Raw genomic sequence first — 12,551 nt, forward strand, 5'->3', positions numbered from 1 at the left:
TTCCTCCAAAAAACTGGAGGACTGCCTGCCTCGCATTATGTGGGTATCACTCCTGGAAATTGGAAATCAGATGTGACAGTGGCCAAATCTTTTCCCCTTTTGATGGGGAAGTTTATTGCATTTGTGGTAAAGAGTCTTGCATCTGTGAATAATAATTAAGGAAAAAGTAATAATTTTGTCATATTTCTGTAGCAGACCACAAAAAGATGTCCCGCAGTCCACTTACTCTTTCTCCCCTCTCATCTCCTTGTCTGCCTTTCAGGATTCACTGGGATCTTATCACATTGCTGGTGTCCAGAAGAACTGTTCTTGCCCATCTCCACCTCCCCGGGAACAGCCGAAGGGGGGTGCAGAGTGATAAAAATTTATGTTTTCATCAAACCGGACCAAGGAGAATGGGGGTCCCACACCCAAAAGAATGAAGACACGACAGAACAAGGACTCAGTACGTGAGATGGGAGAGGGAGGGTGGGACACCGGAGCCAAGCTGGAGCTATGGGTTGGGACTGAGGCTTACAGTAAAGCTCGTGGACATGAGTTTGAGTGCCAGAGGTTCCAGAGCTTTGGGAGGCTGGAGGCAGGGTAGGAGCAGAGGAAGATGCTGATCCAGTGATCCCTCTCTTAGATGTCAATGCGGAGTGGACGGAAGAAAGAGACTCCAGGGCCCCGAGAGGAGCTCAGGTCACGGGGTCGAGCTTCCCCTGGGGGCGTCAGCACCTCCAGCAGCGATGGCAAAGCTGAGAAATCCCGACAAGCGACAAAGGTAGTATAAGCTAGTATGCGAGTGTGGGGTGCCCAAGGACAGCCCAGACCGGGTAGGATCTGTTTGGGGACCCAGCGATGCAGACCAGAAGGGATTCACTGAGGAATCCATGCTGGGTTAGCTCTCTGGAATGGGTGGGATCCTTCTTTCCTCTCATCCTCAGCATCTTGCGCTTCCCATCATCTCCCAAGAACCAGTCCTCAGACTCACCAGCCCTTTTTAGTGCTAATTTTTGCTATATTCAGGCTCAGTGTTGCAATGCTGAGCTCTTCAACACACATGCCGTGGTGGCTGCATCTCAGCTGCTGCAGTCTGTGAAAGTCTGGCAGGGTGGGAAGCTTCCCCATGACCCTCCTACCTCCCTGTTCTCCTTCTCTTCCTTGCAGAAAGGCCGAGTGGAGGAATCCTGCACCCCCAAGGGCAGCAAGCAGGGACGAACGGAAGAGATCTCAGAGAGTGAAGGGGAGGACACCAATGCTTCCAAAAAAACCAAAACTGAGGTGAGATATCCCTGCTGTGATTGCTGGCATGTCCTGGGTCCAGAGCAAAGGAGTCTCCTATTCCCTACCTGTTCTGCTCACACCTGGCGAGCTTGAGGTTCCTGCTGCTCAGGAGCCCTGGTGCCTTGGGTTTCATACGCAGCTCTTCCAACCTAAATGGCATCTGCCTGGCTACAAAAACACCACCAGGAGTGACGACTGAGCAGATGGAGGCTCTCTGTCTCTTTTGCCTTGTCTGCAGGCAACTGCTGCACTCTGAGCTGGGCCCGTGCCCTGCCTTTCCTGGCTCAGTGGCAAGAGCCTGGTGTCTTGTGCAGATGCTGGTTAGGTTAGACTCAGCCTCCTTTGCTCCCCCAGAGCAGTGTGAAACAGAATCACAGAATCACAGAATGGTAGGGGTTGGAAGGGACCTCTGGAGATCATCTTGTTCAACCCCACTCCTTGAAGCAGGTACACCTAGAGCAGGGTGCCCAGGACTGCATCCAGGCAGGTTTTGAATGTCTCCAGGGAAGGAGACTCCACAACCTCCCTGGGCAGCCTGTTCCACTGCTCTGTCACTCTCACAGTAAAGAAGTTTTTTCTCATATTGAGGTGGAACTTCCTGTGTTCCAGCTTGTGCCCATTGCCCCTTGTCCTGTCATTGGGCACCACTGAAAAGAGCCTAGTCCCATCATCCTGACACCCACCCTTTAGATATTTATAGGTATTGATGAAATCCCCCCTCAGTCTTCCCTTCTCCAGGCTAAACAAACCCAGGCCTCTCAGCCTTTCCTCATAAGACAGATGCTCCAGTCCCCTGATCATCTTTTTGTAGCTCTCTGCTGGACCCTCTCCAGTAGTTCCCTGTTTCTTGACCTGTGGAGCCCAAAACTGGATGCAGTACTCCAAATGTGGCCTCACTAGGGCAGAGTGGAGGGAGAGGATAAACCTCCCTCAACCTGCTGGCCACATTCCTTTTAATGCACCCCGGGATACCATCGTCCTTCTTGACCACAAGAGCACATTGCTGGCTCAGGGTCAGCTTGCTGTACACCAGCACTCCCAGGTCCTTCTCAACAGAGCTGCTTTCCAGTAGTTCAGTCCCCAACCTGTACTGGTGCATGGGGTTGTTCCTCCCCAGGTGCACGACCTTGCACTTACTCTTGTTAAATTTCATGAGGTTCCCCTTGGCCCAGCTCTCCAGCCTGTCCAGGTCTCACTGAATGGCAGCACAGCCTTCTGGTGTATCAGCCACTCCTCCCAGCTTGGTATCATCAGCAAACTTGTTGAGGGTATGCTCTGTCCCTTCGTCCAGGTCATTGATGAGTATGTTGAACAGGACTGGATGCAGTACAGACTCCTGGGGTCTGTACACTAGTTACAGAGCTAGTTACAAGCCTCCAACCAGACTCAGCCCCATTGATCATGACCCTCTTATTTCTGTTGTTGAGCCAGTTCTCAATCCACCTCACTGTCCACTCATCGAACCCACACTTCCTAAACTTACCTGTGAGGATGCTATGGGAGACAGTGTCGAATGCCTTAGTGAAGTCCAGATAGAGAGCATCGGACCTCAAAATGGAGGTACTTAAGTCATGGTGGGGTCTGGGTGATGGTTGTGCAAAACCTGCTCACGCATGCACTCTGCATAGTTGCGGCAGGGCTTTCTGAAATGCCAACAGCACCAGGCTGGATCAGTGGTCAGATGGTTGGAGGAGGGCTCAGCTTTTGTGTTTCTCAGTTCCCTGTTAGCCTGTTCAGGGAACCAACCTTAAAGGTCTGTAAACGTGGAGTTATTTGCTCATGTTACGAGGTCATTGTAATTAAACCACTGTGGTTACATCTATGTAATTTCTCCATGTGGATACTCCGTTCAGCTCAAGAGTGATCTTTTTTCCATTTAGCATCTCTTGTAAGCCCTGAGGCTGAAGTGGCCATTGTTAATTGTTCAATTTTTCATGCTAACTGTCGAATCACTGATGCTTCATTACCTGAGGCGAGAGGTGGTGGGGAGGATCAGGGATTGGGAAGCGCAGGGGGGACACCAGGAGGTAAGGAGTGGGGCAGCCAGAGGAGGAGACGCTTGGGCAGGGGGCTAGAGGGGAGCGGGTTTCCTCATCGAGGGAGAGCCCTGCAGCGACAAGAAGAGGGATTCTGGGTCTGGGGGCTGTGCTGGGCTGTGCTGGGCGCACTGTGGTGCACGCTGCTCCATGCCACCTGGTGGTAGCATTGAATCATGCCCTGGCCAACAGCCCATCACAGGTGGTGGTGGTGCTGGGACCTTTTCTATCTATTTGCCCTCAACCTTGTCTGTAGCTGTTCCCTGCCCTCCCTGCTGCCTGTGTTCACAAGGTGCCCATCATTACCTCCTCCCTGAGCATGTGGTGCTCATGAAGGACCTGAGAGCACGGAAGTTGCTCCAAGGGGAGGCAGGTGTTATTTATACCTTGCCAGATGATGTCTCCTAACCAATGTGGGGTTTTCTAGTGCTGGCAGAGAAATGTCAGAAAGCAAGTTCTCTGGGGACTTGAAAAGTATTGTGCATGGTCAGGGAGGCCAAATAACATCTCTCCTTCTCCCTGCTCAGGAGTTGCCCTGCCCTCCATCCCCATCTGACGTTGACAGCCTTGATGGCCACAGCTTCAACGATGAGATGAGCAGTGACCCACGGGACATTGACCAGGATAACAGGAGCACTTCACCCAGCGTCTACAGCCCTGGCAGCGTGGAAAATGACTCCGACTCCTCCTCTGTGCTGTCTCAGGGGCCGCCGCACTCCTACCACCACCCTCCACTCTTCCCCCAGAGCCCGCCAGTAGCTACCCCTACCGACAGCCTGGCCCGTCCACCTGAGCCCAGCTTTGGGCTCCCAGGCGAGGTGCACCCCCAGGGACCCCCAGCAGGCAGCTACCACTCCCAGCTGGAGGGCCAGGCCTCCCGCATTTTCCAGGCTCAAGCCCCGCAGACACCCGCCTCCTCCTCCTCTGCTGTTGCTGCCCCTTCTGCTCCCTCTTCCTCCTCTTCCTCCTCCGCCCATGCTTCTCTTTACCCTACGGCAAATGTGGTCCAGGTTGGGGCCAAAATTGCCAGTGGAGTGGGGGGGCTCCCAGCACCAGGGGGTCGCGAGCAAACTCTCAGCGCCAAGCACAATCCGCCACCCACCACCCCCATCTCGCTGGCATCGGTGGTTGGTGGTCTCCCCCCTCAAAAGACACCCCCAGGCAACCCTCCGGCTGCCCCCCCGGCTTCGGCCCCTTCCTTCCCGCATGTCTCTGCCAACCTGCCTCCCCCCCCGGCCCTGCGCCCGCTCAACAATGCGGTGGCCGCCTCCAGCTCCCCGGGGATGGTGGGGCAGGCCCTGAGCGGCCACCTTCCCTCACCCCATGGGATGGGGCAGGACAAGGCAGCGGCCCTGGCCCCCTCCCGCTACCCCTATGCCCCACCACCACTGCCACCCTCCAGCTCCTCGGCCCAGTACAACCAGCCCTCCCCAGCCCAGCCCCTGCCCAGTTACAGTGCCTCCTACGGCCACTCCTTCCCCCCACCCAGCGGCCTCTCGGTGTCCAGCCAGCCCCCCAAGTACACCCAGCCCTCCCTGCCCTCCCAGCCTGTCTGGAGCCAGGGGCCACCCCCCTACAGCCGCCCCCTGGGCAATGCCAGCTCCCACCCGGCTGCCCCCTTCCCTAGCCAGCCCCCCCATCACCAGCAGCCACCCCAGCAGCACCACCACGGCCATGGGAGCGGTGGGGGGGTCTCCCCAGCTGCTGCAGCTCCCCCCCAGCCCCCTGGGGGTTACCCCCATGGCCTGGACTCAAACAGCCATCACACCTCCCATGCCACCTACGGGCTGCGTCTCTACCCTCCCCACAGCCAGGCTGCTTACAGCCAGGCTCCTTCAGCTGCTGCTGCAGCCCCCTCTTCCTCCTCCTCATCCTCTTCTTCCTCCTCGTCCTCCTCTGCTGCCTCTTCCCAGGGAAGCTACCCTGGCATGTGCGCTCACCCCCCGGGGCAGAGTCCTGCCACTTACACCTTTCCCCCACCGCCACCCCCTTCCCCTGCCCATGGGGCCGGCCCTCCGGTCACCTCCGCTGCCACCACCCTCTCCACTGTCATTGCCACCATGGCCTCCCCCTCTGCAGCCCCCTACAAGACCGTCTCACCCCCGGTACCCCCCTCAGCTGCGGCCCCCTACGGGAAGAGGGCAGCCTCCCCCATCCCCACCTTCCAGCCTCCAGCTCCCTACAAGCCAGGCTCGCCCCCTGCTTCCTCAGCAGCCCCCTTCCGGGCAGCCACCCCTCCTGGCTACCGGGTAGCCTCCTCCCCTGTGGCAGGGGGCTACAAAGCCCCCTCACCTGCCCCCTCTGCCCCACCACCACTGCCGGGGAGCATGGCTGCCCCGGCCCCACCGCCACCCCCGCTCCCCCTCAGTGCCACGCAGATCAAACAGGAGCCATCGGAGGACTACGAGCCCCCTGAGAGTCCTGTGCCACCTGCTCGCAGCCCCTCGCCACCCCCCAAGGTGGTAGATGTGCCGAGCCATGCCAGCCAGTCAGCCAGGTGAGGGGTGGCTGGTGGGGAGGGGTCCAGGGGTGTCCCTAGGCTGAGGTGGGACGTATGGGACAGGCAAGGGGGGGTCACCCCAGGCATGGGGTGCAGCTGCGCCCTTTCATGCCTTCCATAATGCTCTTCCGTTTCCCACAGTGCTGGCCTTGGCTTTGCCTGCTGCGCTCCCTGTCCCCATCCCCATCCCTGCTCTCCGTCCTCTTCTGTCCTGACAGGCTTTGCCTCTTGCCCCCAGATTCAACAAACACCTGGACCGCGGCTTCAACTCTTGCTCCCGCACGGACCTGTACTTCGTGCCCCTTGATGGCTCCAAACTGGCCAAGAAAAGGGCAGACTTGGTGGAGAAAGTGCGTCGAGAGGCTGAGCAGAAGGCACGGGAAGAGAAGGAGCGGGAACGTGAGCGGGAGAGGGAGAAGGAGCGAGAGCGGGAGAAGGAGCGGGAGCTGGAGAGGAGCGTGGTAGGTCTGGGGTTCCCACTGCCGCAGCGTAGCTGGGATGGATGCTTGAGGACCCCCTCGGCCGCTCCCTGCTGGGACCCTGACACTGGTCTCTCTGCTCTCTTGCAGAAGATGGCCCAGGAGGGACGGCCGGTTGAGTGCTCGTCCCTTGGGCCGGTTCCCCACCGCCCCTCCTTCGAGCAGGGCAGTGCTGTAGCAACTGTTCCCCCATACCTGGGCCCTGACACCCCAGCTCTGCGCACTCTCAGTGAATATGCACGGCCCCACGTCATGTCACCCAGCAACCGCAATCACCCTTTCTACGTGCCGCTGGGTGCTGTTGACCCAGGCTTGCTGGGGTACAATGTGCCAGCCATCTACAGCAGTGATCCAGCGACACGGGAACGAGAGCTGAGAGAGCGGGAAGCCCGTGAACGAGACCTGAGGGACCGGGACCTGCGTGAACGTCTCAAGCCCGGCTTTGAAGTCAAGCCAGCCGAGTTGGAGCAGCTCCATGCCGTGCCAGCTGCTGCCATGGATCCATTCCCACGCCATGGCGGGCTGAGTCTGCAGACGGCCCCTGGCCTTCACCCTGCTTTTCCCTTCCACCCAGGGCTGGGCCACTTGGAGCGGGAGAGGCTGGCGCTGGCAGCCGGCCCAACCCTTCGTCCTGATATGTCCTATGCTGAGCGCTTGGCAGCTGAGCGCCAGCATGCTGAGCGGGTGGCTGCTCTCAGCAATGATCCTCTGGCCCGCCTGCAGATGCTCAATGTGACCCCTCATCATCATCAGCATTCCCACATCCACTCCCACCTCCATCTCCACCAGCAGGATGCCATACATGCAGGTAAGGACCAGGTGGTGGTACCCTGCACAAAGCTCTGCTCTCCCTCCTACTGTGCCCTCCTTGCGCACCCTCCCTCTGGCCCTGGGGAAGCCTGAAAGCTGCTGAGACTAGATTTTTGAGGCCCCAGATCCACCTCTTCAGCCAGAAGAGGTCAACATTGTGGTTGTTCAGCCTTGCCCTCGCTTCCACCCCACCAAAGACACTGACATCTGTTGCCAGTATGGGAGTGTCTGTCAGTTTGCTTCTTAGTGGCAAGCAGAGTTGTTTGTATCATGTTAGTTCTGGATCTCTGGGATTGCAACATGAGTGCTGGGGTCCCACTGGCTACCAGGGTGGTGGTGCTGCAGACTCCATCCCCTCACACTGTGGTCTGCAGAGGGAGTGGGACCCCTGCTAGCAAGAGTTTCAACAGTATCCTTAGCACTAATGAAATGTTGGATCTCTAGTTTGCCCCTATGGCTCTTGCTGCAGATAATGGGATGGCAGAGAAGGTGGCTTAATTGAAAGGAACTGGAAGCTGCTGTCCTTCAGAACTGAGTGGTGGTTCCTTCCATTTCAACATCCTACAGGAAATCAAAGTGAAAAGAAGTTTAGGGATAAAAATCTTGGGGAAGCAAAGCCCGAACTACAATACGTTAGGAAAAAGTGCTGTGCCTGCTCTGGTACTGTGAGCGGTCAGTGTAATCTGCTGGCAGAGTCACAGACACACCCATTCTGAGCAGCTGCAACTATTCAGGGATGGTATCAGGCACAAATGAATGTCCATTCCCCCGTGCTCTGTAGCTGGGCAGCTCCTGCCAGCATTCGGCAGCGAGTCCAGAACACTGGAAAGAACAGTTTTCATACAAATAGTACCTTGCATTTCAGCCTTAGATAGTACTTGCAAAGTTGAGTGCCTGGCACTGAACATCTGTGCTGGATGAGACCTGGAAATGGAAGCACCCAATATGAGTATGTACATGAATGACAGCCTCGGTGACAGATAGGCACGATACTGGGTACAGATGTGATTGTAGAGCAGGTCCTTGCAAAAATTGACTTTAAGGAGCAGTGCTCCCTGAGGAGTGTAGGGACAGAGCTATGTCAGACTGCTTCATGTGAAATTCAATGCAGGCAAGAAGAGTAACACTCAGAACGACACGGTACAGCATTGTCTAGCCTTGAAATCATTCCATCCCTAATGCACACCCACCCTCTCCATATCTGTTTTGTTGTGCCTTGCACCTTTCTCTGTGTTACCTCTTATAAAGCATGGGACAATTATCTTGTGATACCTCTTTCTTTCCAGCCTCAGCCTCTGTTCACCCTCTTATCGATCCACTTGCCTCAGGATCACACCTCACCCGGATACCATACCCAGCTGGAACCATTCCTAACCCTCTCCTGCCTCACCCTCTACATGAGAATGAAGTGCTGCGCCACCAGCTTTTTGGTAAGGGTGTTCATGGGGACTGCTAGTCTCCTCTAAAGAGCATCAGCAGAGCTCCAAGGGGCAGGGTGGTCATGAGGGGTCACAGGACCAAGCTGTGGTCTATTAAACAGAGGTCTGGCATGGCATAGGACAGGCCGGTGCTATCAGGGGATGAGCAAGTCCTGCACACAGGCAGGGCTCGGAAAAGAAGTGCAGGAGAGTCTTGACTGAGCTGTGGGGCTGTGGGAGAGGATGGAGCAGTTATGTTAACTTGTTTATTCTCTGTTTTGTCTTTGGCTGCAGCTGCACCCTACAGGGACCTGCCGGGCTCTCTTTCTGCGCCCATGTCAGCAGCACATCAGCTCCAGGCCATGCATGCACAGTCAGCTGAGCTGCAGCGCCTGGCTCTGGAACAGCAGCAGTGGCTTCATGCTCATCACCCTCTGCACGGCGTGCCGCTCCCAACGCAGGAGGATTACTACAGGTGCATGGACCTGCTCTCTCCGTGGTGCAGGGCGAGCAGACTGCTCTGTCTTCACAAATACACCTCCAGGCCCAGCCCTGGCCTGGGGGTGGCAGAGGTGATGGGGACAGGGAGGTGTTGCCCCTGAAGTGGGGGGCTCAGCCTGAGCACACACCTGGGAGCAGATATGCCTTGCCACTGCATCATGGCTGTGGGTTGGCCAACCAGGAAGGTCACTCTTGGCAAGGGGCTGTTCAGTGGCTGATCTCATGTGGGGTCTCAGCTCCTCTCCTCGGGGGGACAGGTGAACTTGCATGTTTCACACATGCTCATACAGTTATGATGCCCTGCCAAAATACCAAACATTCACAAGGGTTGAATGCTTTTGCTAAGATGAGGCTTTCAAAAGTGAATGGGCAACCACCCTGGGAAAGAGCTGCACTGTTGTACCTTTTCAACAGCATCTCAAGGATTTGCAAAACTTTCCAAGCCAGCAGCGTTGTGCAGATCTAGACTAACAAAAGGCAGTGGGAGATAAAAAATTGCTTTTTTCTCTCACACAATCACCTTGTTCCTCTTGTTTTTCCTAGCCACCTGAAGAAAGAAAGTGACAAGCCCCTTTAAATGGACTTCCGCTGTCAACATGACATCATCATGTCTTTCTCTCAAGAGGAGCAATCAATCAACCAAATGCTGGGGGAGGGGAAGCTGCAGAGTGACACATCCTGATCCTACCATGCAGTAGAGTGCAAGAGAGGATGGGACAAAAAGTACAGGATGGCATCCTGGGAGCAGAAGGTGGAGGAGAGGAAATTGGGAGGGACTGAAACACCACTAATGGACATGAAACGATCGGTACGTGATCTCAGCAGAGCTCTGAAGAAAACAGAATCAGCATTGCACAGAGCTCAAAGAGACAAAGACTGATGTGAATTCAGGATGGAAGCAGCTCCATCCTTTATTTTGGGGGAACAGTTGCATTAAACAAAAAGTGCAGAGCATTACAGGACTTCATGTATGTGATGCTGCTGCCGCCTTTTCTGCTTCTGCAAGGAGGAGGTGTGGCAAAGAAGTAACTCAAAACCCAACAGAGCCTTTTTTCAAGATGCCTCCTCACTGCTCCACCCCCCTTTAGGTGTAAGATACTGCTTAGATACAGAAAAGCAACATGGAACTTTTTCAGATTAGTCAGAGTGGTTTCCCATTCTCCAGCATCCCTTCAAATGCAAACAAAGCATTTACAGGAGCCCTTCAAAAGCAGCTGCTCCTGCCTGCAGAGGGCCCTGTCCCAGCCATCGGGGTGCAAAGCACCACAAGACTCTTTGCAAGATGGTGGTTGTGCTTTCCCACGGCTGACGGGAATGGGCACGGCCACGAGGTGCAAAGCACCAGGAGTCTGTTTTCAAGACTGCAGTCACCATCCTGACCCCTTTGAGCCCCACGGGGAAAGCTGATGTGGCCAAGCATACTGGGACTCTCTTTAAGATGGCGGCTGCCCCTTTCCCCTCACCCATTCTAATTGATGTACTTTTAACTCATGCACATACTATTAGACGTGGCAGTTTTATGTAGCAACTTGTGACTCCCTTGCCCCTGCGTGCGTGTCTGATTTCACAGTTGTATCTCTCGATTGGTCCCCATATATATATTTACTTAACCATTAAAAGGAAAAGAAAACCAACCAACAACCCAGCTATGGAAAAACACCCAAACAAAGTTCCCCACGCACTCCCAAGCCCCAAGACACATTCTAATAACTTATATATATAAATATATATATAAAGCTCTTAAGAAAAAAAAAAAACCCAAACAAAAAAACCCTTCCAGAAACAGACTCCGTTGTGTTCATTTCTTTTCACCCGGGCCAGGAGGAGACCCGGCCGCGCAGGGCTGCGCCAGCTGCTCGCCTTGGGAGCGGGTACAGACGCGCACTCCCCAGCCCCGGGCAGGGGGATGAAAACCGGCAACGCTAAGAAGGGCTGGGGAGCCGGTGCCCGGCCGCTGGGAGCGGGCAGCGCCTCAGCGAACGCCGCGGAAGCGGCGGTGGGCAGGCCCGTAAGGCCGGCGAGGGAAGCGGCCAAGGAGGGCCCTGCCCGGGGCTGGGGGGCGGCGGCGACGAGACGGGGTCCCGATCCCGGCAGCCGCAGCGCTGGCGGCTCGCGCCCCAGGGCCGGCAGCAGCGGAGAGCCCGCCCCCCCGCGGGGCGGGGCGCGCGCGCCGCGGCACCAATGGGAAGCTTTATATCTGCATACCACCCGAACGGCGCGGGCATGGCCAGGCATTGCGGTGGCTGCTGTCGCCGCGGCCAGCTCGAGATGGGCCAGCCGGCGGCGCCGAGTTGGGAACCCACGCGGGAGGCGGGCTGAGGCGGGAGTAGCCCCCCGGCCGTCCTCGCCCTCACCTCAGGGCGGGGCGGCCCGGGCGGCGCCCGGCGCGGGCTTTTTTTTCTGCAGTGATTTCAGCTCTTTTAGTATTTGTCCAGTAGGTTTCCCGCCGCGCGGGAAGCCTCACCCAACGGTCCAATGGCAGGGAAGGGCGGTGCGGTGCGTGCGCGGTGGCTGAGGTCGCAGAGCGGTGGCGGTACCGCCGGGCCCGATGGCGGCCTCAGCGCAGGCGGCGGCGCTGAGCGCGGAGCAGGCTAAGGGTGAGGTCGTAGGGCAGGTGAGCTGCCTGGCGCCCCGGCGGGCGGCGTGGCAACTGTGCGCCCCTCTCCTGCAGCCGTGCTGGCCGAGGTAATCAAGGCATTCGGCGCGCCCGAGAACGCGCAGCGCATGGAGGAGGCCCGGGATAACGCCTGCAACGACATGGGGAAGATGCTGCAGTTCCTCCTGCCCGTGGCCACCCAGATCCAGCAGGACGTGATCAAAGCCTACGGCTTCAGCAACGACGGCGAAGGTGGGTTGTCCCCCGCCGGGCGGGGAGCCCTGGGCCCCCCAGGGGGATGGCGGCGGCGGGCGTGTGCCTCCTCCCGCCCCTTTTATTGCAGGGGTCCTGAAGTTCGCCCGGCTGATAAAGTCCTACGAGTCGCAGGATCCGGAGATCGCCAGCATGTCGGGCAAGCTCAAGGCCATGTTCCTGCCGCCCATGACGCTGCCGCCGCACGGAGCCGGGACCGGCGGAGTAGCAGCCTCCTGAGACGGCGGAGCTCCCCCAGGGCTGCCCTCTCGAGGCGCGGGTCCTGCCAGCCCCGGGAGTGGGGTGCTTGAACAAGGGAAACGCTGACCTGAAAGGAACTGGGTGCTTTGTGCATGCGTATGGGTCTGCTTGTGAATAAAAAAAAGTCTTGAACGTGCCCGTGTTTTATGGATGAACCTGAGCCCGGTGGTGCTCCTCAGGCACCCTCACTTCTCCCAGGCAGAGGACGGTACAGCAGCGCCCATCTCATTGTTGATGAAACCTGTGCTTGTGTTTTGAGGGGCCCAGTACCTACCAAGTTTTGCAAAAAGGGAATTGGTTATACAAGCCTTGGTGTGGAGCCCTAGGGCTTGATACTAAAGCAGCCTTTTTTTTTTAACGTTTCAGAGGTGTTAAGCCCCGCCTAAGAGCGAGCGTTTACAAACGTGATGTGAAACATGGTAGGTGATGTTT

General features: G+C 57.0%; 2 protein-coding genes and 1 non-coding gene across 5 annotated transcripts in view; all 3 read left to right on the forward strand.

The window, feature by feature from the left end:
• ATN1 (atrophin 1) overlaps window positions 1-10,809 on the forward strand; it is a 28,039-nt gene extending 17,230 nt beyond the window's left edge. For both annotated transcript variants that reach the window (XM_075108658.1, XM_075108651.1), the window contains exons 2-10: window positions 263-445; window positions 626-763; window positions 1,150-1,263; window positions 3,830-5,799; window positions 6,041-6,263; window positions 6,372-7,089; window positions 8,378-8,521; window positions 8,804-8,984; window positions 9,554-10,809. In XM_075108658.1, the coding sequence (XP_074964759.1) occupies window positions 368-445; window positions 626-763; window positions 1,150-1,263; window positions 3,830-5,799; window positions 6,041-6,263; window positions 6,372-7,089; window positions 8,378-8,521; window positions 8,804-8,984; window positions 9,554-9,587 (3,600 nt within the window). In that variant the 5' untranslated portion in view covers window positions 263-367 and the 3' untranslated portion in view covers window positions 9,588-10,809. The remainder of the gene's footprint in view (window positions 1-262; window positions 446-625; window positions 764-1,149; window positions 1,264-3,829; window positions 5,800-6,040; window positions 6,264-6,371; window positions 7,090-8,377; window positions 8,522-8,803; window positions 8,985-9,553) is intronic.
• Window positions 10,810-11,220: 411 nt separating this feature from the next.
• On the forward strand, window positions 11,221-12,255 carry C1H12orf57 (chromosome 1 C12orf57 homolog). Of its 2 annotated transcripts, none has more exons than XM_075109627.1 (3): window positions 11,221-11,607; window positions 11,682-11,858; window positions 11,950-12,255. In XM_075109627.1, exons 1-3 carry the CDS (start codon window positions 11,559-11,561, stop codon window positions 12,096-12,098), a joined length of 375 nt encoding a protein of 124 aa, XP_074965728.1. In that variant the 5' UTR covers window positions 11,221-11,558; the 3' UTR covers window positions 12,099-12,255. The 2 variants fall into 2 exon arrangements, with proteins under 2 accessions (XP_074965728.1, XP_074965718.1); XM_075109617.1 differs by having other exon boundaries at window positions 11,961-12,255.
• LOC142052182 (U7 small nuclear RNA) lies at window positions 11,414-11,473 on the forward strand. The gene has a single exon (XR_012658753.1). It is a non-coding gene; the product is annotated as a U7 small nuclear RNA (small nuclear RNA).
• Window positions 12,256-12,551: the final 296 nt, after the last annotated feature.

The sequence above is a fragment of the Phalacrocorax aristotelis genome, chromosome 1, assembly GCF_949628215.1.
Source record: "Phalacrocorax aristotelis chromosome 1, bGulAri2.1, whole genome shotgun sequence".
Taxonomy (NCBI): domain Eukaryota; kingdom Metazoa; phylum Chordata; class Aves; order Suliformes; family Phalacrocoracidae; genus Phalacrocorax; species Phalacrocorax aristotelis.

Bases quoted from the DNA above. Each gene is read 5' to 3' on its own strand.
- C1H12orf57 (XM_075109617.1), top strand. From the start codon at position 11,559: ATGGCGGCCTCAGCGCAGGCGGCGGCGCTGAGCGCGGAGCAGGCTAAG. The intron at 11,608-11,681 runs GTGAGGTCGTAG...CCTCTCCTGCAG, and splicing joins GAGCGCGGAGCAGGCTAAGG to CCGTGCTGGCCGAGGTAATC. The intron at 11,859-11,960 runs GTGGGTTGTCCC...GGGGTCCTGAAG, and splicing joins CTTCAGCAACGACGGCGAAG to TTCGCCCGGCTGATAAAGTC.